The 25,667-nt window shown below is 33.9% G+C and overlaps 1 protein-coding gene across 4 annotated transcripts in view; it reads left to right on the top strand.

Moving 5' to 3' along the window:
- LOC118197447 (lewis-type alpha-(1,3)-fucosyltransferase-like) overlaps nucleotides 1–19,727 on the top strand; it is an 81,619-nt gene extending 61,892 nt beyond the window's left edge. For all 4 annotated transcript variants that reach the window (XM_035368962.2, XM_035368965.2, XM_035368961.2 and 1 more), the window contains 2 exons: nucleotides 4,145–4,527; nucleotides 12,242–19,727. In XM_035368962.2, coding sequence (XP_035224853.2) covers nucleotides 4,145–4,527; nucleotides 12,242–12,807 — 949 coding nt within the window. In that variant the 3' untranslated portion in view covers nucleotides 12,808–19,727. The remainder of the gene's footprint in view (nucleotides 1–4,144; nucleotides 4,528–12,241) is intronic.
- The last annotated feature ends 5,940 nt before the right edge of the window (nucleotides 19,728–25,667 follow it).

The following is a 25,667-nucleotide window of genomic DNA, read 5'->3' as shown; positions in this document are numbered from 1 at the left end:
TTGTTTGTTATGCTGGCTGAGATCTGTTCTTCAGCAGTCACGGTTGGTAAGGAGGTTACAAAATACATAAGCCTGTTTTTTTCTATCCGAAAGTGTAGAGCGGGTAGCATGACCGCCAGACTTCACCGGTTTCAGCAAGCTCGACACCCGTTTTAGAGTGTCCGAGAGGTAAAAGTTCACCCCCTGGTACTGGGGCCTCCTTGGATGTGGCAAGTGTGATTCAACGATTTTCTTTGGGAGTCTGCGAACCTGCTGCTCTTTCCTAATAATGAAAACGATCAAGGTGAGCCATGTAATGCGGTCTAATAAGACGCTCGACACCATTAAAATACTTTCATCTTTCACTTCTGCCGCCAGTCCGCTGAGAAATATCCTGATTATTTGCCAATGCAAAACTCTTACCAGCTTCCACGATTCAAGTATTAGCTTCAACGATAACAAGTATGCTAAATTTGAGATGGTACACAGATTAACATGTATCCTGTGCTAGGATGATACGACAACGATTGCTTCGCTGATTTTGTGAGTGAGGTAGCTATTTTGACAACAGCTGTTGGCTCTGACAGTGAATGCTGACTTCGGGGAGAGGTTTGAGGCTACTACAGCTCTAAAGTCAACTACAGAACTGACTGTTTTCCCACAGAATTAAAAGCGTTTGGGGGTATAAAGAGTGTTATTTAGAGATTTTAGCTTCAATGTTACTTCTAATTGTCGTGAAACTTGACAAGAAATGTCGGGTTCAGCGGTAGGCGCCAGTAAAAGTTTAACACTTAAAAAATGGGGATAAAGAATCCTTTTCGCTTTCTGTATCTGTTGCACAGAAAGAGCGAATGCGTCTCTTCCCTTATGAGAAGCGAGCCGCGGCTCGTAACAGACATGCTTTTTGAAAAAGATCTTTTATGGGTGAAGGTGTGAAAGCCTGTAGGCTAAAATTTATTTTGTTGTAGGAGGTAAACGGATGCGATGGATTTGGCGGAAAACGTGATTGGAGCATTGGAGTCATTTATTGTTTATCTGTTCTTTGAACTATGATGCAAATAGAAGAAGAGTAGAAAGACGTTTTGTCGAAGCGTGATGTATCTCGGAGAACTCCCCACATCGAACGAGAAGAAAATACCCTACTTGTCTTTCATGGGGCGCTGTAGAAAATATGTGCGGCACCTAGCTTTAATTGGCTCCTAAAAGGTTGTTGCGTACTGTGACTGACCAATTAAGTTCAAGTGAATTGTGATTGCTTCAGAAAATGCCGTTTAATTAATAATTATGTCGAGAGTTAAATAGGAGAGTTCTCTCAGAAAAAAGAAGAGACTGGTTTTGATTTGGTTTGGGTCAGATGAGAAATTACTGAAAATGAAGAAGAAAATGCAGGTGATAACTATAGTTAGCTGTGTAGGTTTTTGAGATGAGAAAGAACATTTTATTGGAGATTACCAGTAGAAGTGTATTTGTAGTTTTCGAGATAGAAACGAATTTATGGGAGATGACTTGCATTCAATTGATATGTAAGAACTCCTGTCCGTGGTGTTGAACTATCTCAGATTTATAGACGTTTAAGATGGAGTGTTCCGAATTACAGCCCTCTTAGTGAACACCGAGAGAGAATGGTTCCTGTCCTACAGTGAAGAATTCCAGTTTTACAGATGGTTAAGAAGTGACTGAGTAAAAGTTTCTGACCTATAAGGAGAAAGTATTCCGATTTTGCTGACATTTAAACGAAGGGGGAGAGGTGAAGGTTCCTGACTTACTTTTTTTTTTTTTTTTTTCTTTACGTATTATATAAAGACTGTTAAAGACTGTTCCGAACTCAAAGAATATCAGCTTCTGGCTGCGATTTATGATCTGCAGTTATCTCGGCGTCGTGTTCCTGTTTTCCGACGTGTGATAAAGTGATGGTTCCGAACTGATATTTAACGTGTTGGAGATGGGCGGCTCCCCTTTACAATAATAACTAACAATATTAAAAACTGTCATTGACTTAGGACAGGCTACATTAATACCTGATCTGGCAGCCTATAGTGGTAAAATTGATTACATAAAATTTGAATTTTTTAAATCTCCAATAACTATTAAGGAGTTTTGTCGAGATTAGAATACTTTATTTGAAAGTTTATTGTGAATTTAATATGTTAACGTGTTGCTTAGGAATGAACATGTGTAAAAAAATGAATACTTTTATAGCTAAGATTATTTTTTCTGTCCACGACAGTACAGAACTGTATTGTATAAGTTGAACTAATTGAGTTAAATATTTATGGCTCTACGTAACTGTCAAAATGCTCATTAGGAAGTAAGATTAAAAATTTGCATTTTATCAATTTTTAGCAGCTAATTTTTGCACCTTGTTTTCAGCTACTTAACGGGAGCTTTGTTGAAAAAGAACTTCATCTACAATAAGTGCTTTTCTTAATGGGCTAAGTACAAAAGTGTTTAATGATAGTGTACAGAAAATTGTCTCCTGTAAGCAAGTTCTCGGTGTTCAGATGCCTATTGAGGAATAATAGCTTGAGATACAATATATTTCCAAAATAGAAAGGTGTCGTTCAATTTATCTTTCATTTATTTTTCATAACTAAATGGATACTACTTACTGGACGTGATGATAACATATCAATAATAACTTCAGTTAGAAATTTTAAGTTTGAAATTAGGCTTTTGATTGAGTATATGACGTGGATATAAGTAATGCTTATTATTTTGAAATATTGGCTCATGTATAGAACCATTATATATCTTGCTTAATAATTATTTAAATAATATTCTTTTTCAGTAGTTTAATTAAATGCGATAATTGCATTTCCCACAGTTTCTAGGTTAATAAATAGAAATAGTTCATTTTTATACTTTTTGATGTTTATTTATGTTACAGTAAATGTTTCCTAACGATAAATCTGTATACGGTATAAATTTTAACTACAATTATATGCAGAATGGTATGAAAATTGTTTCTGAGGGGGGAGGGGTTAGTGTCTAGTTCTAATGTAAAATTAGTTTTGTTATGAGAAATCCAAGAAAATTTATAAAATTGCTCCGTTCAGGTTTCTTTATAACGAAGTGGAATGCTTAAATTTGAGAATTTCATTTCAAAGTTTTGAACTACGTTTGATGAGTTCTCTTAATTTCAGACTTGATAAGTTTCATTCGGATTAGCTGAAACTTCCTATTTTAACCTGTTAAAAATGGCATGACAGAAACTAATTTCTGCCATGGTAGTGTCAATGAACAAGATAAAACTTATAGAATAACTGAAAATTGATCGAATTGATTGTAAGTTCTTAAGTAATATATATTTAGAAATAAAGCAAGTCAGCAACAGCAACTTTTGGAAGATTTATTCAGAGATTAAGTAGCATTATATCACCACTCAAGTTCAGTCTACTAACTTACATAAGTTAGTTTGAAGCAGATGTTTAATTTGATAGCTATTCCAAAGAATTTGTATAGTTATTAGGAATAAATGAAATGCTGTAGAATATTCTTTCAAATCCAGCAGTACCAGCAGGCAGTACTATTGTGAAAAAAAAAAGTTAAGAAATCTTCTTTTACAGCTATTTTCTAAAACCCCAATGCAGAAGTTAAAACAATCTGTAAGACTTCATTGAAATGATATGTATGAGGAAAAGTTCGATTTTGTTCGAAAAGCCGTAAGGCACAGAATGTGGGATTTTGTTACAAAGTATTGCCGTAGCTCTTTCTTGCTGCTTACTAAACAACTGAAATCCCACGTTCTTTTCGTGAAGCAAACTAGCTGTTTTGTGTTTGTTAAAAATAGCGTAAAGAAGTAGTACTAATTCAAAATACACCAGTTAAAATATTTTATTAATTAGTATTACGAATAGCAATGCGATATTTTAAATGGATTTAAACTGCTGCCGTTTTTCTTCTTTCAGATCATTTTCATTTAAGTTGCTGTCATTGGTAATACCTGCCTTAACCAGTAACCACCAGTTAGTGCCACCGCCAAGGCAAAAACTAAATTTAGCCGGTAGAAAGCCAGCTTTGCTTTCTAACAGAAACCAAAGCTATTATAGCGGAATACATTATTTTTCATGATCACTGAACTTCGTACTACTTTTTTCATGTAAAAATGCCGTTTAATATCCATCATATGTATGTAGGTTTTCAATTTATCTCTTTTCTATTTCAGGAAAAGTAAGCTCATATTACTCTGGACAAAGTATTTCAGCGAAAGTGACTGGTTGCCTAACACGAATGAACTTCAGTGTCCCATCAAGGAATGTGTAGTTACTTCTGACCGCTCTTTTCTCAGTCGCAGCTCTGCAGTGATATTGCACTGGCGAAACGTGGACCCGAACGATTTACCAGTGTGCAAATATCCGAATGGAGCGCAGACTGGCAAATGTCCTTTACTGGTTCTATTTAATAAAGAAGCTCCACCCCACACGCCAAGAGAAAGAATTTTACCACTAAAGGGAAAAATTCATTGGACAGCAACCTATAGAAGAGATTCGGATCTGTATGCTTCTTACGGAACCATTCTAAAAAAGCAAAAGAAGTATAATTTTACAGGTAATAAATGATACTCAAAAGACCATTGCGAACTAGATTCCATTCTCAATTAACTCTTTTGAAGTGCAATATAAAGCTTCAAAACTCTAGGTTCTAATGATCTTATCGTTGCATCAAGGTGGCAGTATCACAGATCTCGAATCAGTCAGTCTGATGGCCCTAGGCATAGCATTCTCTCAGGATCTATCAATACTTTATCTCAATTCTGCTTGGTTAAAAAACAAAGTTATGAGAAAGCATACAATGATTGGAAGTCCCCTTTAAAAGCCCAGGACCATAGGTCCGAGCCTTATGGACTTAGGCGGGCGGAAATAGTCCTTGATAGGTAGTAATGAGGCACATTGCAGTCCTTACAAAATTTTAGTTTATATTGATACATACATAAAATTTAAAACAACATTAATGCAAAGCAGGATTGATATGATAAATATATAACCTACACACAAGACTGAAAAAGGGATCTATTTTCTGCAATCTTTGATTCTTGAAATATGACATTGTGCTTGATTACGTGGATTTATTATTTTGCTAGATAACAGTTCTTTCCTTAACTTCATCATGGTCTAAAAGGTTTATTAAACTCACACGACCTTTCAAAATTAATTTTATGAGATCACTGAACCATGAAAACTGTCTTGTCTTTTCTACTTTTTTTTGGGGGGGAGGGGTGTAAAAGGTGAATTTTTTTTTTTTTTTTTACTTCTTTCGGTTAGTGGTACAGCCTTGGACAAAAGTATTAGGCATCCTGCAATATTGCATTTATTTTTAAATAGTTCCGAGATAAATAAAAAGAACCAAACATTTTAAAATTTACATAAGCAATATCGCAATTTAAATATTTGATGTTATAGGGTCTCAGTCTTTTGAGAAGCATAAAATGTAGACCCTACGTAAAAGACGAAGTAGCGAATACACGTTATGTCTTTGAAGAATAGATACTGCAGAAAGTTTTAAATAACCTTTTTATTTAAACTAAACTAAACAAGATGTAATCACTCGGGGCTCACAATTCATCAACACTTGTGGCTGAACTAAATTTAACAGAAATAAAAATGTAACAAATCATAATAAATTTGAATGGCTAACGACTGGCTTCTTAGTTTTCTAAAAGACTAAATCGGTTGTACGCAGCAAAGCCGAGTCTAGGATATCAGTATAATCTGATGGGTGTTTAACACTTACTAGAGAACTAATTACAAATACGCAGCATCAACTCGGACCTAACTCCGCTATTACTCTTTTCGAATCTTGAAACGCAGCTTAAATACTGCTTCTGAACCACGTTTAGATTTTGCATACTAAGTCATTTAAAATTTACATTCCTGCAGGAAACTGAAATCAAGAGGAAAAGGAAAGTAAAACTGAAAATAATTGGTTAGAATAAAATAAGTTCCTTACAAGGGAAGATGCTTCGATATTAATGATGATGATATCAATGGGCTGTTTTACAGGATTTATGATTTTATATCAAAATTTTAATTAATCTAATCTTTGATTACAGGAGAAAGCTAGCTCAAGATCTCATACTGAACCGAGATAATACTGAGGATTTAAATTATGCCTGTCGATTTTACCAGCTATGATAAAAAGAAATATGGCAGAGGTTTCATTTGCAGTACTGGAAAAAGAGATTTTGAAAGAGAGAAGACATTTATGAACAGAGCCTTGAAAAGTAGCTATAAAGAGTTTTTTTCGTCTGCGTACTTTGTACGCAAATTTGATAACTCAGTGGACGAACATAAAGTAATAGGTTCTCCTTCTTTCGATGGGACAAGAAGGAGCTTTATATCCGTAGAAAGAAGGAGCTTTATACCCGTAGAAAGAAGGAGCTTTATACCTATAGAAAGAAGGAGCTTTACAATGTTTCCACCTTTAGTTTTAATCGCAACTTTGCTGTGCATACTAAACTTCCCCTTTATGCCATTTCAAACTTGCTTAAGAGTAAGCACCTTTTAGGAAAACTTCGGATGTTATTACGTTTTGGCATAGCTTTCTCTTTAGAAACCCAACAACACACAGATGTTTCATAGGGTTAAATTCTGGAGACTATGATGGTCAGTCTAAAGCATGAATGTTATTATAAAGATTCCTCTGCACAGAAGACGCTGATTTGTGGCATGGTGCGATATTTTGCTGACATTTGACGGAGTCATGCCTGTAGTAATCAATAATTTACACTATAGTCGTTCTACAGCGGTTTCAAAAACTTCGTTGTGTTTGTGGCTATTCTTGTGAAAACTCTGCAAATACGCACACACACAAAAAGAGCACAGCTCTTTATATCTCGTTCTCGAATTGATGAAATTTAATTTACGTTTGTCACGTCTCGCAAGCGCGACTTAGGATATGTATTAGATTTATATATAGCATTGTTCTAACGTACGTATTTTGACACAAAAACGAACTTTTTCTGAAAAGACATACCGATGTTTTTTAATATTTCGGTTCGACGACTCAATTAATGCCTAAATATTAAATTCTGTAAAATTTGGTAAGAAGCTTACGGATGAAGCTTACGGATGATTTACCTTGGCGCACCTTTTTCAGTTTGTGGCCAGAAGAATTCACAAGGCGAAATTCTTAATTTATAGTAATGTATTCTCCTTTTCCTTTCATTGTGCACGATGAAAGAAAAAACGTCCTTTGCCCATTCTTTCAAACAATTTTAACATACATTCAAATAATTTTAAAGAAGTGTGTAAACCCCATTTTGCGTTATTATCACTTCTCGGCCAGAGGGTGGACTGACCCTTCAGGACACTTACATAATTCCAAAACGATTCAATATATAAATTCATGTATATCTTGGGAAATTTTGAATAAGAATCCCTAGAAATACTTAAAGGTGATGGTAAAAATGTTTTAGATTATAGTTCAGAAATTTCGGAAAAGTGATAAATATATCTAAATAAAACAAACTTTAAAAATAAATCAGAAAATATCTGTGAATTTTATTTGTATTGAATGTAAATTTCGAGCTGTGAAAGAAGGAATCAAGTAAGTTTAATAAAAAAAAAAGCAAGAGATTACTAGAAAAATCAATTATCATTTAGAGCTAAAATTTTGAGATCTTTTGTTTTAAAAACTACTCGGGCGATTTTTTATAAAACATGGCACTTTGCGTAATTTGAGTCGTAGAATCGAAATATGGGAAAAAATCGGTATGTCATTTCAGAAAAAAAATCCGATTTTGTGTCAAAACAATTACATTAGAATAACAATGTTATATCCGAAGTCGCATTTTCGAGGCGAGAGAAACGCAAATTAAATTTTTTCAATCGGCCCAGTAGAACGGGAGGTATAGATGGAGCTGTCCCTTTATTTATTTATTTTAATTTTTATTATTATTTTCTTTCTTTTTGTACAGAGTGTACATTTTGCATACACCACTGGTGCCATGAATCCCCATATCATAATACTGTATTCGCCATTTTTACACTAGAAACTACTAAGAAAAAATTATACTTTTATTTCAAGAAACTGATTTGTTCCAAAAGCATTTGAGCATGTTTGAAAAATTATTTTTGTGTAAAAGAGTAGCAAAACTGAGTTTACCTTACCTGAAAGTTACATTCATCAGAGAACATTTTACTATTCTTCTTTTGTAAACTGTGGAATAAAGCCCCATATATATATAAATTATCGTAAGTTTGCTGCAGATCAGAGGAAACTGGTTGCCCGATTATTGCTAAAGCTGTGAGAAGGAGTTTCTATCAGCTGGCATGAAAGGTAGCTACAAAGTAGCCATGCCTCCCAGACAATATATACGATATATATATATATATTGTCTGGGCACGGCTTCTATATACAATATATATATATATATACATATATATATATATATATATATATATATATATATATATATATATATATATATGTACATATATATATATATATATATATATATATATATATATATATATATATATGTACATATATATATATATGTACATATGTACATATATATATTGTCTTGGAGGCACGGCTTCTTTGTAGTACCTTTCATGCCAGCTGATAGAAACTCCTTCTCACAGCTTTAGCAATAATCGCGCAACCAGTTTCCTCTGATCTGCAGCAAACTTACGATAATTTTTCGAATTTTTCAAATAAAGTTCGATCGCCACGTTCTCATGTTATCTTTTTTCACTCTATTTCTTTTCCAATTAAATGTGAACATGTTTTCCTAAAACGTCGCAAAGTATTTTGTACAGCATATCGTGAATGTTTAACATCTTTTGTCAATCGCAATTTCAGATTTTCTTTGCTTACTAAAAAGTATTATACCTTTGCTGAACCATAAAGTTCTTTACGTTTCGGCGTTTTCTTTAAGAATTACTCTAATTTTCAATATTATCAACGAATTAACACAACATAATAATGGAACTTCCACTAACAAGGTAACTTGACAATATTCATAAAACTCTTATAATGGAAATGAATTAAGAGTTGAGTTGTTTGCCGTTATATTTTACAAACTGAAACAATAAAAGGGTATTTATAATTTACAGATAAACATTTTTGCAGGTGACTACTACTTTTAAAGCTATCTTAAAAATATTTGGGTGCCTAATACTTTTGACAAGGCTTAGTTATATAGTAAGTATTTGTAAAAGCATAAAAAAGTATTTTTGCAAAGTGAGGAATAGCTTCTCATCATTCGCTTGCTTTATTCAAGGTATTAATAAAAGATGACACAGCGGTTTCTGAAATAAGGAGTAAGAAGCATGCGTTTCTGTTACATTGCAGTTAAAATTAAAATGACCTTCATAAGATGAAAGATAAATTATGACTTTATAAAAATGTATATTACTATAAAACAAGAAAATATAGTCGTACCTTTAAATAAACTGGGCTATATTGAGCAAAAAAAAAAAAAAAAAAAAATAATCCAATAATAACAAACTTATGTAACTTCTCCTAAATCAAGCGATCATTTCTGGCGTTGTTGTACAAAAGAAGTCTCACCTAGGAAGGGGATGATGTTGCGACTTTAACACAACCTTATTTTTAAAATATATTTGATAGAGCAACTACGAAGGATATTTGAGTTTGGAAAGCGGCGTTACAAGGTGGAACATACTGTATCTACCATCTTTATATAAGAATACAGAGGCTGTTCACACATTTTTTAGACGATGTATATTGTATTCACAAAACTAAATTACATAAAATTCTTGTGTTTTAAATGTTCTATTTGACATCCCTTATTCTGAATATCTTTCGACACCGTAATTTCCAGGATAATAATGCCTTTTTAAGTGGCAGAAGAGGTACTCTATCCCATTCCTCCCGAACAGCTTTCCAGAGTCCTGTTAGGGTTTTGGGACAACGTTTGGATAATGCAGTTTTTAAAAGTCCGAAAGCACAAAATTCCATAAGTGACACATCGGGAGATTTAGTAGGGATATCAGTGAAGGGTATGGCCTTGATACCAGTTTTTTGTTCCATTTCTTTTAGGAAATTTACAGTGGACTTTGATGTGTGACTGCTAGCTTTGTCCTGACGGAGTCTCACAGATTGATGGCACTGTGGGTAAAGCGATGGTATTTCATTCAGAAAAAGTGGCGATAAAATCTGTTCCTGATAGTATTTGGAGTTAATCTTGACTTTTTTTTTTTTTTTTTTTTTTTTTTTTTTTTTTTTTTTGCATTCTCTTTATTTTAAACTTGCCATTATAAGAAAAACCAGCAACAATCATGAATCCCTTAGAAAAACTTTCTTTCGATTCTTTGAACCATGTACTTAAATTTTTTTCTCCCCTTTTATGATAATAAATGGCTCTTTTTTTGTTACAATCATTTAAATAGACCCATGCTTCATATATTGTGATAATTGTTTTCCATTTTTCTTTGGATAAGTGTGATCATATAGAATTCTGCAGCATGTCCTACGTTGAGCGATATGCTTTGGAAGACGACGATGCAAATTGCGTTTTTTCGCTTTCTTAAGATTTAAATCAACGTTTATCATTTTTTTACAGTGGACACCGAGCATTTTAAGGATTTTGCAACTGTCGTTTGACTAGGGGAATTTTCTTTTAACATTAAACAACGTACCTTTGCAATAGTCGAAGATGTCCTTTTTTTCGTTGGATGCTTGTTTGGAATTTTTGTCCCACTTGAGGCTCCAATTTGACGTGTTTTTCCTTTCTTGTTGATGATATTACCTATCGACGCTTTAGATATCACAAAACCATGACTCTCACATCGTGTTTGGATAACGGAGTATGCATATTTCTCTTCGGAAAGAGCGTAAATGTAGCCTTCGAACCACTGCTTTGTTAAATTCGCCATTTTGAATAAAAACAAAACTTTCAAGCCACAGACGATAATTTTGACTTTTAAAAACATAGTACAATTGGAATTCTTTTGCAGCAAGCGGTTTTTTATTACCGCTTACCAAAATCGCCTAAAAAATTGTGCGAACAGCTTGTAGAAAGACGGTGAGTGCTTGTATTAACGTTATGTAATTGTGAAATAACAGCATGCGTATAGGTATTTAATGCAGTGCATAATACAGAGATGATATGGGTATGGTGAAGTGTGGTGAATACAATTGTTTAACCATAGACAATGTGTGTATTGTCCAGCCGCACTAATTATCCATATGACTACACTTCGCAAGGCCTGCAAGGCGCCTTGCCAGACGTTCCTGTGTTGCATGGCTTCCGTGCCTTTTGTGGACAGGAAGTTCATTATGTTTATTATTTCCTTTCTGAGATGTTTGTTCTTGATAGCATATCTTACAAAAAGGTTTTATTTTGCTTTCTGAGTTTGGAACTTTTAGATGATGGTCAGCTGTAAGGGAGCATTTAAATAAAGCAGTGTTCGAGTCTGCCTCTATATATCTCCACATAGGCACTAATCTGAACCTCGAAATTAGTGTCCGTTGAAAGGCCTCCTCCGTGTGAATATATTGTTCGAGGCGATGCGAGAGGGCTTACTTGTTGCATCTCAAAATGTCCTGTTTTGGAATGAGTATTTCGATAGGCGTCGATGTGAAACAAAAAAAAAAAAATAATAATAATAATAATAATAAATAAATAAATAAATAAATAAATAAAAAATTGTACACTTAATTTATTTTTACGATTGATCAATTTGATTTGATGAACGAGTTACAGTAAAATATGCTGTTATGAATAAAAGCGACTCCCAGATATTATCACTGCTATTAGCCCATACACTTTTCCTTTCCGTTTTGTATTTTTTAACAGTTAGTTTCAGTTTAGTTGATGGCTTATGATAAAAATTTTTCCATCGTTCAGCAGTAAATAAACGTAAGGTGTTTTAAACGAGGCCAGGCTAACTGAGCATTAACTACATTAAGAATTAAATATTTAAGAATAAATAAATACTTATTTTATTAACTTGAAGCTAAAACTATATGCTTTCAAATTTCTGGAAACAAATTGCCGAGTAAGTAGAAAATACGTGCTTTCGGATTATAAATATCGTTTTAAAATTAAAATAGTGACCATTTTACAGTTACTTATAACTGACAAGCGCAACTTTTATTAGGTAATTAAATATAAATAAACGATGCATAAACTCACTCTTATATTTATATTCAGACGAAACCCTATAAACATACCATTCAGTAAGAAGTGCATGCATTCATTAATTTCAAAAATCATGCATTTTATTTCAACGCATTTATACTCATTTTGTTACATTAGTACATTATAAAAATAAAAATATTTTTCTTTTAGGAATGGAACGCAGCCGGAATCCAGTATGCTGGTTAGTGAGTAACTGCAATACACCAAGCCGTAGAGAAGTGTACGTCCAAGAGCTTAAGAAATATATTAATGTAGCTGTTTATGGAAAATGTGGTACTAACAAGTGTCCAAAGACAACATCAAAAGAGTGTTACAGGTGGTTATCCAAAAGGTGCAAGTTCTATCTTTCCTTTGAAAACTCCATCTGCACGGATTATGTCACAGAGAAATTGTTTTATGCGCTGATGAATGACATGGTTCCCGTTGTCAGAGGCGGAGCCAATTACTCCGAATACTTACCTCCTCATTCCTTCATCAATGCAAATGAGTTTTCTAGTCCAAAAAGGCTAGCTGAGTGGCTAGCTTATCTCGACAGAGACGAAGAACAATACCTTTCATATTTCAAATGGAAGGAGAACTATGAGGCAAAAGACGCCTCATACACATGGCTGTGTGATTTGTGTGAGAAGTTGCATGTCAGTTCAACTGAAAGTATTAAACCGTACAAAAATTTCATTTCATGGTGGTTTGATAAATCAAATTGCATATCGTTATGATCGCACTTCATATTTCTCAACAGACTGACATTTATCCATCATGCTTAAGGAGATACAATAAATTCTTTAATTTCGCAGAAATAATTTATGCATCTGTAGCTTTTAAAGCTAACGAGCTATTCAAAATTTAAAACCTTTTCTAATTCTATATTTATTCACAATATGTAGTTTTTTTAACTTGTCGTCTGCTTACTCAGATCTATGTTAGACCCAGCTTGGATGTTGATCTTTCTCTTCTTGGATTTAAATCTCTCGTTTAATCTTGGCAGATCTTTAAATTTTCTTGGATGTTAATCTCTCTTTTCTTTTCTGTTTATATACATCAAACTGAAAGCTGTCATGTGGGGCTGCTACAAATCCATTTGGTGTTACTATTACTGCTTCTGATAGTATTGCTGTTATTACTTTTTTTTCCTCCTTCAGTGTAACTGCCAGTAAATAGCGATGCATTTTTCTTGTCGACGGATCAGGTTTTCCTTACACTATAGGATCCTATGCATTTGGTTGTGTGTTCGACATAATGATCAGTTGCAATATCAAACTCTTAAAATATTTATAAATAATCTGTGAAAGGCTTAGTAATCATTAATGACATTACGAATGATATCAGTAACATAAATTATTAATCAATTGGCTACTTGCATCGAAGCAGCAATGATTTAGCTGTGGGCTTTCAAAGATACGTGTAGTCAGTCTTTATTGTTCGACGATAGAGTTATTGCCAGGAACAAGTTTGAGAGAGTTGAATCTAACTGAAAGTTTCGGAGTATTCTGTGTACTTGTACTGTTTGGTACATTTTATAAACTGAATTAGCCGCGCCCCTTTAAGTTTTCTACTGTGGTTTTGATAATTTGATTTGCTGTATTTAAAGACGGTATCAGAAGAGCTGCAGGATCACTGATCCAGTGACTTCGCTAAAATTGCGCGCCTTTAATAGCAAACGCATTGCAGATCGCTGAGATCTTTTGACTGTGGTCATGGAAGTTACGACACAATTAGAGAAGTTATTACTTCTTCAGCATCACAGTACGTTCCTTATTACCTCTTGATGCCTCAATTGTTTGACGCGTGCCTTTTAATTTCAACTTGTGTGGCGAAAGTACACAAATCGCAGTCCAATCTGTTGAAACCCCACCAATCATTATGGTTCATCTGTCTGATACCAAGTGATATGTGTGTTCTAATAACGATCAAGGCCTCTGCGTTAGGAAAAAGTTAAAGAACGGTATTTCGTCGCCAGAAGTGTCCCCGAGCGACTGAATAAAAATGGGGTTTTCAAATACTATTAGTAGTATAATGGGCCCGAATTTTGAAAACATACGCCGAAATTTAGCAGTGATTATATTAAAAGGTGCCCAATAACTAAACTTTCAAAGGTTGTAAAACTAGGTACCTAAATAATTTCTGCGATATTAAACGGAGCTCTTGAACGTTTGATGTACAGTTTCCAAAATGAATTGTGAAATTTTAAGTGCAAGAACACATTGAGAAATTAATATTTTGAATACGTTGCTTTTAACTTTACATTAAAACGAGTGGTTGGCTGCAAGTACATGGTTCAATGAAAGAAATAAATCATATATACGGCCCACCAGCGACCGAGTGGTGAAGTTGCTGAACGCTGGTAGTTCATTCTGGGGCTTGAATCTCTGTGAACTGGCTATCTGCATGGACGTTTTTGTGGTTTAACCCATGTGTAACATGTATATGAGCCAGTTTCTCTTAAAACGTACTTCACGAAAGCTCCCTCCTCTTAGGAAGATAGCCCTCGCGTGATTTGCCATAATCAAACCAAACCATGTACATAAGGCCTTCACACGACGACATGTTTTTATTACGTGATAACTTTGGATAAAATAATACGAAATAGTCTAAATGCTTCTATAAAAAAGTAACTGAGAAAACTTTTTTTTTTTTTTTTTTTTTTTTTTTTTTGTCGGATTAGCTAAAGAAGAATAGTTCTGTAGTTGTGCTAACAAATTATCAAAATTATCTTAATTTTTTGGACTGTGTGCAAAGTAAGTCAAGGTAAAATAATCAAGCTTTCGAAATACAGATTTCTAATAGATACATTTTGCATCAGCAGACATTCATTTAAAATTTATGGTTTTAATTATCATGTGCAAAAATGCTAAAAATTCCAAATTTTGTGTTTTGAAGGAAATTTAGTTTTGTGCAATTCATTCTTTCTTCAGACGAACATGAATTAATTTATGTAATTTTTAACAATTTTGTTAAGTTTCACAAATCCTGAAAACTCTGTAGTAGAATAAGGAATAAGTTACTAATTGGATTTTCCTTCGTAGAGCTTCCGTATAAAATTTGTATAAAAGTGATGTTCAGAAATGTATCTGCGACCAACAGCTTAAGATTTCTTTAATTCTACAATCATTTCTCCGTGTGTGAAAGTATATCATTACCTGATATTCTCGTATAATTTGTAATTTATTTTAAAAGCAGTCAAATTCGTGACATATATTTCGTGTATGTATACGCAATGGAAATATATTCATTTTTTGAATTAATTGTTTCACACAGTTGAATACAAATTCATCAAACATTGCGAATTTTTCTACCCATTTATGTAGAAAAGTAATAATTGTTATTGAAAGAATTTTCAAAGAACATACTAATTCTTAAATGTTCAATCTAGTAATTTGTAATTTGTATATTATAAATATATTATGGTGTGTATTTGAAAATAGTAATATTGCATATAATAAATGTATTTTCATTAGGCTTCTATGGGCAATTTTCTATATCAAATCATGACTGAAATGGGCAAAGTACTTTGTGTCCTGCTGGAGCAAAGTGGACGTATAAAGGTCGGATTATATTGCATATCATTTAGACATATCAGAGACAGTCAGAAACTGTTGCAATAGTAGCTAATGAAAACAGATTTTATAACACTTTTATTTTTTCTCCATTGGTACTTTCTAGAGGTATACTCGTCGTACTAGTCAGAATTAATTTTGGATAGTTATATATTTATCAGTTTTTGCTTAAAAAAATGTGAAATTTGTTCAGATGAATTAATATATTTAAGCTATCTGCATTTTATTTACTAATATTAGATATTTTATCGCTGATTAATAAAATGATTAGCGAATGAAAAATGAGGTACGAAAGCAGTCACAGCTGGTTTAGACTTTCTTTTAAAGATACCAATTCGCTTTTACGTTTTAACGAATTGGATTTGCTTTAAATGAAAGTCTTTTACATTCATAAAAATTTACCTACATGCGCATACTATTCCCAGTTTCTTACATACATCACATATTATTCTCAGTTTCTTACATAACCCTCGCACATACTATTCCCAGTTTCTTACAGCACATGCATACTATTCCAGTTCTTTACAGCACATACATACTATTCCAGTTCTTTACATACAGTGCATACTATCCCCAGTTACTTAACGTATAGCACATACTGAGCGCCGCCTGAGATAACCACTGATTTGACTTTGTTGTAAAAATCTTACAGTGTTAATAGTCATCCTGGCAGAAGGGAATATTTCTTCCTTGTAAACATATAAAAAAAATTTACATGGGCATACAAGGCCTGTGTATAAGCATAATATGTTAATTACAAACATTGTCTTGTACAAATTACATGTGATAGTTACATAAAATCATGACAGTTATGTGTACATTTAAACATTACCTGAATTCATATTTACGATACTTTTACTGAGATAATCAAAGTAAACTTGTAATTCATTTACACGTTGACTGGATTTTCAATGTCATTTTAAATTGCTTTAAAATATTATTTTTATCAAGTACATACAAACTGGATAGTAATATGCTTACGTTACAATAGTTTTGCTCTTACAGTCCTGTTACTATTCGACGGGGTGAGCTATTTTTCTAGTGTTGATTTTCAGTTGTTGTAGTATTTTGAATTGCTATTAAAATTATGCTACGAAGATATAATTCTCAAGGAAGGGGGAGAATTTCTTAGTACCTTGCTGAGCATAGTCTGATCACCCCCTTTATTTTAGTTTTCGTCTGCGTGTTGCCACAGGTATTCTCCGCCCATTGTGGCCAGTATTCACTACTTGGCATTTTTAAATGCAGTTTTCAGTATTTTAATATATACTCTTTCTCTGTTTGGTATATTTAATATATACGCTCTCACTGTCAGTATTTTAATATATACGCTTTCTCTGTTTAGTTATTTTTCAATTAGACAGAGTGTTTAGAGTTTGACTTGCCTTGGTAGCATAAACTCATATCAGACTCCTAAAAGACGTGTGCCAAGTTATCGCTGTGTCTGAAATAACAATGGAATCTTGAAAAGGTTTTAAACAACCGTTTCTTTAAGATCAAAATTTGAATTTAAACGCACGTCTCGTGCTTATATAATCAAACTATCATTTATGATGATGCAACTTAAAGCAAGAGTCAAATTCAAAATTTAAAGATAGGCAAGTAGTCAAAGTCTACACAATTTAATTTAAACCTAAAGTGGGCTCAGAACTTCTCACCGCGTAAACGAAACCCTCGATCCAAACCAAAATCTTCGATTTAAATACTCATTTACATTTCTGGTGAGGAAACGGAAAAGGAGAAGAGATAGTAAAGGTTTAAATCATAATAACTAGTAATGAAAGTATTAAAATATACAGCAGTTCAAATTCTTTCTATGCATGATTTGACGTTTTGTATTCATGTATTTTTCGAGCATATTGATTGTCAAATTTTCCTGTCGGAAAATATGCTGGCTAGCTACGACATCTGTAAAACAGTTGTTCGAGGAATATCCAGGGGTACGACCGGAAAAAAGTTAAAACTTATTAACCAAACATCAGGAATGTCCAGGCCAGAGTTCCTGTGTAGAATCCATTAATTCTACATCGTAAGTTTACTTCATGAGGTGGAGAAATGTGTAGAAAAAAGAATAATAATGGAAAGGTGTTATAAAATGCCTAGAAGTTAAGAGGTGAAAAATTGCAGAGTGTTTGAATTCTATAATAATTTTTGGAGGGTATATTTCTATGATGTAATTAAAAACTGATGTACACAGTACCATAATGCGTCTACAGAATTTTAAGACTAACTTCATACAAAATCGAAAGGCGAAGAAATTACAGGATTGTATATCGAAGGCTAAGGCCTTCGATATACAATCCTAGTCAATCTATGCAGCATGCATATAATAGCTGCTAAATTCTGTCATTTCTCTTTTGAAATATTATTTTATATCGCGATTTTCTGAGTCTCTTTTTCATATTCATTGGTTTGGAAATTCTTTCTTCAGGCTTCTCTGCTTTTGGCAACTGTTTTCCAGTTTTAGATCTTCAGAATGTTTAGGTCACTTTCAACACAATCGATTCATCTGACCGGGAGTTTACCCCGAGGTCTGGTTCCCATGGGCTTTGGCAAAAAGATTTTTTTTCAACACCGATCTTCATGTATTCTGGCCAATGACTAGCCCATTTAAGTCTCTGTCGTGTGCTAGTAGCATTTTAAAACATTTCTGAATCTCTTGAGAGTTGTTAAAGTAATGATCTTTAAGAAACTTCCATTCAGAGAAGAGAAAGCAGATGCCAAATCTGCTGAAAAAGGGAAGTAGTTGAGAATTGTGACACTTTTCTTTGCTAGGAACTGCTTGATGAAAATGGAAGTGTGTGATGGCGCATTGTGGTGGACAGAAGACTAGATAATAATGAGGATAAAACGAGAAAAATTTCTCTTTTCAATGTGTTATACGATAACTGTAAGAGGAGTAGCTTTATTCATGTTAAGTTAATCAGATGTTATTCTGGAAGACAGAAGACGAGTTTTCATCAGTTTTGAGATGGCGAAGGGCGGGCATTGCTGGGCTCATCATCAGGATTTTCTTGTACATCACAAATCGTCCGTACTCCCAATCAGCCCCAAACGAATAATTGATTGCCGATACCTTTTGTACCAGATTTCAGATGTCTATAGTGCTGTTTTTCCAATTCTACCAATCAGCATTTTCATACGCATTACAGAATTCTCCGTACCGCCGAAAATTTTGAGTAATTTTGATGCTTGATGCCCAGTGTTTCTGCATATTTCTGTTGTCTCTGCTACTGTTTTTCCCACTCTCTTAAAAATTGTATTCCTAGTCTTTGCTCAGCTTCGGAATCTATTGCAAAAATTTTCAATAAATCGGAATAAATGATTAATTTCGTAGAAAATTTTGTTTTTAAGTAGACGTTATTTTAGTCGAAGCAAGAGCAGGTATCAGAGTAACAAAGGCTGTCAATTATCATTGGACGTCTTTGCTCCAATTTTAAAAGAATTTAGTCCTAAAACTTTGTAACACTGTGTAAAATAAAGAGAAAATAAGCAGGATATTTCTTTTGATGTTAAAATTCACCCGTAATTAGTAAGTTAGTAGTTAGTAAGAAGCAAAGAATTCGTGAGACATATCCAAGGCAGCTTTAAGGAACGGGGCTCACGTCATCAAAGTAACCACTGACCAAAAATTACTGTTATTGAATAATATTTGTGATAAAGTATCATTTTTAGATAGAGTAGCATCTTTTCTGAATTATCTTAAAATTTTTATTTTCACACAGCAAAATCTTAATTTTGTTATTCCGCACATTTTCATTCTCTTTCACCTCTAACTTGTATTTGGTCGTATTTGAATTTATTACAAAAAATAGTAATCCGCCACTTTCCATTTAAGCTCAGAATCTTGTAGTAATAATAAATCAATGAATTTGTTATGAAGGAATCGTGTAATATTTGACACACGTGAGAAAATATTTTTATTGCACGGCAAATACATTTATACCTGCAGTTTTTATGTTGAATATATATATTTTCTAAAATTATTAATTTTTGTACAAATTTTGATTTTTATATTTCGTTATGTGTTCAAATATTTATTATATTGCCATTATTGAAATAAAGATATTATTTCATGTAAATGTTGTGGAGTCATCTCAGAACATGTAACATTTCCTAAACTACCTTTACGCGATTTATAAGAGCAGGAGATTCTAATATTCTACAAATGAAATATTACTCTAAAGCATGTATTACACCATACTACGCCACTAGCCGTTTACAGTTTGAATCATTTTGGCTATCGGAATATTTTGAAATGGACATCAATTATCTGTCACAGTGTTTCGCAAATCAACCTCGTGCCCCACATTTATAAAACTGCTCTGAAAGAAAGTGAAAAAGGCAGGAGATTTTTAGGTTAAAATAGTGCATTAATGAAGTCTAGGTCAGTCCATAAATTCGTGCGCGTTTGTTGGTAAATTTTTTAATAATATAAAAAAAACGCAATTTAACATTTTAATCAATTATATATTTTCCACCATTATCTACAATGTTTCGCCGTCTTACAGGCAGCTTTTTGAAGCCATTGCTGTAGAAACACACTGGTTTTGATGCAACAAAAAAAAAAAAAAAAAAGTTCCTGTTTAGAAAGTTCATCGTGTACATCCTGTTTAGAATTTAATTTTTTCCCAGTAAAAAATTTTGTCAGGCACGATATAAGTGAAAATTACTTGTGGCAATATCTGGGGAGTAAGCAGGATGTGGCAAAAGCTCCCAATTAAATTCACTAATTTGTTGCAGCGTTCTTCGAGCCGTATGCGGTCTAGCGTTATCATGATGAAACAACACTTTCTTGATATTCACCAATCGTGGGCGTTTTTTGATCAATTCTGAGTTTAGACTGCAAAGTTATTCACTGTAAACTTCTGAATTAATCGTTTGATTTGATTCTAACGGTTCAAAACGTTCTGAACGGGGTTCATCATTCAACGGGATTTGGTATGATTAGCACTCCTACTGAATCAAGAACGTTGAGACGGGCGTCAGTTGCATCGTCATTTAGAGGATATCTCTTTTCGATTTGCATGCCAAGTTAAACAAAAATTTTAATAATCGTTTATAAACTTGCTTTATTGTCACCAAACAGTGCTAAATTTTTATAAAGCCACAGAGTTACCTCATTTGATTTTAAGATTTATGATTTATTGCATTGTGTGTATCTATCTGAACTACACTGCTGGCCACCCGAATTGCAACACCAAGAAAGACAAGAGACATCACAAGAAAATTTATTTAGTAGATAACATGTTGACCAAGTATCAAATGACTTCTGTGAAGTGTGGTTCCTTCCAGAATCAGTGGCTAAAGTAGCCGCCCCCCCCCATTGTTGGAAATCACTGCCACACGCCTTGGCATTGATTCAAAGAGACTTCGGATGTGTTCTTGGGGTACAGCAGACTAAGCAGCTTCCACACTTTGCCAAAGCTGATCTGGTGTGGCAGCTTGGGATGTAATCTGGGTCAATCGTTCACCAACCATGGACCACATGTTTTCTATCGGCGAAAGATCCGGAGAGCGAGCCGGCCAGGGAAGCAGTTCAATCTGGCGATTGACGAAGAACCCTTGGACAATGCGTGTCACATTTGGTCGTGCATTATCCTGTTGAAATATGGCTGTGGGCAAGGCCTGAAGGTAAGGAAGGACAACTGGCTCCAACACCTCGGAGATGTAGCGCAGGCTGTTTAAAGTACCGGAAATGCGTATTAGAGGAGTTCGAGAAGTGATATCCAATACCGCCTCATACCATAATAACCGGTGCAGGATCAGTGTGGCGGTGCATAACGCAGCTGTTCAGCATCCTCTCTCCACTGTGTCTCCAGACTCGAATCCGACCATCGTGGTGTTGCAGACAGAAGCGTGACTCGTCAGTAAAGACAATTTCATTCCATTCTGCCGTCCACATCCTTCTTTCATCGCACCATTGGCGGCGGAGACCTTTGTGGTTCTGCGTCAAGGGTAGACGAAGCAATGGACGTCTTGCGGACAGACCAACCACTCTGCTGTAAACGGCGTCGAATGGTACGCGCAGACACTGGATGATGCGTTGCAGACTGAATGTGCTGTGCTATGGCTCGTGATGTGACTGAGCGATCCGTCACTGCCATGCGCACAATGTTTCTGTCATCACGTGAAGTGGTGCACTAAGGTGGATACGATCGAACACGTCGGTCCATCTTAAGGAGGTTAGAATAGAGTTGTAGTTAATTACAAAATTATAATTCCTAAAATTAATGTTTTTAACTATCGTATATGTATTCTTCAAAAAAAATGGTTCCGTAATTTTAATTAAATTTAACTATGATTTAAAATGTATTTATTTTCATTTAAATCATTTCTGCAATCAAAATGTATGAAAACGAACGAATCAAACGAAAAAAAAAATCACGTATGTTTCGAGAAATTTTATTCCGCCTTGTGCATGCCATTTCAAAATTTAGGTTAAAAGATTCTAATCAAAACTGAAAATTTAATTCATTCATTTTAAACCCAAAGAAAATTTTGTTTATTTTATAATGCCTTTAAATACTCAAAAGCTTCTTATATAGAAAAATTAAAGCAAGGAAATTTCTTTAGAGTTCTTTAGAATTATGACTCACATTTCTATAAACTGAATCTGATATTTTTAGAGGAGTTTTACTATTAGCTGATTCTATACACATTTTATAAAATTCTAAACGTGGGCCTTTGAGAAACCATACAAATGTTTACAGAATCATTTCTCAAATCTCTATACGACATCTAACGTATTTCTATGGAATCTCGGTATGTGACTTTTCATAAGATAAATTTTAAAATTTTAAAGAATTTTATTGTAGACGTTTGATTTAGTTTATAGAAACCTGAGCGATAAGTCTATATGATTTTAAAGAAGTTTAACACTGGATTTTCTTATAGAATTCTGTAAGACATTTTTGCCAGAGGAGAAAGATTATAACAGATATTGGCGAAATAAGTGTTTGCAAAAAATCGATACAAACTTGGATATTTTTTCAGATTTTCTTTGTTTACGCTGTTGGCATGCGTCGTTTTTTCGAGGGAGAGTTCAGTTGTGTTTCATTAGCATAATGTCAGTGGAGCATAAATCAACTTTTGGATACATTCACAAGTCGTTCTTCAAATTTTAATTTATTTAAAAACTGTACGTTTCGAATTCAGTTTCTTATCAGTGAATATATTTTCTTCGATAAATATTGTATAAAAATGTGTAAAAAGCGCAAATAATTCAAGTGTTTTGCCTAAATGTTCAATATTTTGTACCATAGCTGCTTAAACAGTACAGAAATGTTTACCAAATTTTAGAACGATTTTTGGGCTTTCCGAATTCCTGTTCCGTAATTCCAAAACGTTGTAAAATGCATGGTATTAAAATTTCAGTGTAAAATAAGCAGCATTATTAATCGAAAGGGGGGTAACCGTTAATTCTTACTTCTACACGGAAAGAAGACTCCAAAAAAGGTATGTACTGTTTCTGATCTTTCCAAAGTTAAATCGTTGGCAACAAAAGAAAATCTGTCCATGCAGAAATCAATTGCAAATTCTTTAAATACATCTATACCAAAAACAAAGAAAATAATATACCAAGCTTTGCAACTTAAAAAAGTTAAACAGCATAATATTCACCAGCTTTTATCGAAGCACATAGCTCAACTCAAAAGAGTATGTAGAATCCTGTATGAAAATTATTTAGCAGGAAATGAACGGGAATACACTAGGGTCTTTGACGAAGCATGGGTACACTTAAACAACTGCAACAACAAATGATCTATTTATTATCGAAAACGGAAAAGAAAAAAAAAGTGAATAAACCTGGTTCCGTCAATGCATGGAAAGTTGAGTTTCAGTAAGGAGTTTATGATTGTCGCAGGATTCTCTTACAATGGAAAATTAAATATTAGAAGAGTGAGGAAAAATGTTAAAATCAACTCACCTTACTATCAAGAGAAAGTTTTACGTTTGATAATTGCAGAAGAAATTCAATTTCATTCGTGCGAAGTTACTGACGTTTCACCTGTGGACTATTGCCTGAACTACTGTCAAGCGAAGTTACGTTTTTATTTACTCGGGCTGGAACTTCGACTATTCACAATTCAATATTGTCGTACTCGAACTAATATATTCCCCATTCACAAAACACTAAACAAGGAAAACGCTACTCCGTTGCTAACAACCGTTGCTAAGTGAAATGCTTGTGATGGTTAAAATCGTTTAAGTTTTTACTTTTGGGAGAAATAGCTTAATTTCTGATATTTGTTTCTTGAAAAGATTTCTTTCTAAGTGCAAACCCGCCGAAGGCACATGGAAATCAATACGCTGGAAATTTTACAAAAAGCCTTTCTATCATGGAAATCATGATGCAGACTTTTAGAACAGAAAAAAGGCTATTAGATCAGACATTTAAAAAATTACTGTTTACATCTTAGACAGTCATTAAACGGCACCGAAATTATTCTAAAATGTGTAAGTACCCCCTAGAGCTCACTTGGTCTTTAACCCTGTTGTATTTTATTGATGAGACTTGACAACGTAATGAGCGTACACCGTAAACGGTTCTGCTTGAATGAACCTTAAAAAAGAATACATTCGATAAGCTAAGATTTTCTGAAAACAGTGCTGATTAGTTATATGATTTAGGCAAAACACTTGAATGCTATGCTTGAGGAGAAGTATACCTTCAAGGAGGATCTTTAGAAGGGAAACTGGCTCGTATTCACGTTACACTTAGGAAAAACCAAGAAACTGCCTATGAAACTAGCCTTTTGCCAGGATTTAAACCCAAGCCAAACTATCAGTTTCGGAGGCCATATTTATGTATATAGGATAATATGTGGACTTGAAAGCAAAGTAGTATGTTAGTAGACACACAGAAAATTACAGATCTTCTACGGATAGAATGATTAAATACGACAAAGCTGAAAATGAGGATTCCAAGCAAATGTTTTGGCGCTTCTTTCTTATCCCGTCGATCGTGAGTGTTGTAAATCGAACTATAAAATTTGGTTGAGATACCACTAAAGTTACACCAGTCATTCCTATGGAATTAACAGCGGCTCTTCTATCTGCAGCTCGTCAATAAATCCTTCGTCTCTCTCTCTACACAATCCACATATCCGTGGCTCATATCCACAGCCATATCCGTGGCTCATATCTACAGCCATATCCGTTGGAAGGATCAACCCGTTTCATTTTTGGCGCTCCCTAAACAGGTTTTTATGGACTTCTACTATTTTGTTAGGCTCCTTGATTTTACCGTAAGCTCCATTTAGAACGCTATGCATACAAAAATTTTCCACAGAAAATTGATCCAGTCTATTACTAGTTTACCGGTCGTGTCCAGCTATTTTTTCCCCCATTCAGCAGATCTTAATACTTACGACCAGATGTAAATGAACCGAAGTACAGTCATAAATGTGATTCTACAGCCCTCGAACCGGGTTTCTTTTCGAATTGATGTTGTATGTTCCCTCCCTATATATGTAATAACAATTTTTCATGTTTCTTTTGTAACAATTTTCCATGTTGCATCACCAGTGCTTTTCCGTATTGCACTGAACGGAAGCATAGATGTTATGAGCGTGTTGTGACATCACGCTTATCTATAACTAGGCGCTAAATTGCCCTACTTGGATAAAATTTCACGGTTAGCGGGTAATAAGTAAATACCATTTTTTATATCGATGGAATTATGTAGTCGATTAGCTGAGAGTTCCGCCGCCGAGACAAAAGTAATGAGTGTTTGTTTTATGTTTAAACAGCACCTGATATTAAAATGCAACAAACACGATTAAAAGATTTTCTAGATTTCAAATGTAAAACAGGAAAAAGCTTTTTGTTTAAAATTAATACTACTTGTTTTATAATTTATTTAATAAAAGCTATTTTAACTGTAACACTGCTCATCATTTTTTTCCTCTGCTTCCCACAGATTACTTAATTTTCATGCATTTAAGATAAGGATTTAAGATTTTTCTAGTTCACAATACGCTTTTCAGAAAGCAGTTAAATTCGGAGGGAGATTTATG

The sequence above is a fragment of the Stegodyphus dumicola genome, chromosome 7, assembly GCF_044657685.1.
Source record: "Stegodyphus dumicola isolate Sdum_Otavi_A_Nest chromosome 7, ASM4465768v1".
NCBI classification, from domain to species: domain Eukaryota; kingdom Metazoa; phylum Arthropoda; class Arachnida; order Araneae; family Eresidae; genus Stegodyphus; species Stegodyphus dumicola.
The sequence above is the reverse complement of the archived record's forward strand: the minus strand, read 5'-3'. Positions and strand labels throughout refer to the sequence as shown.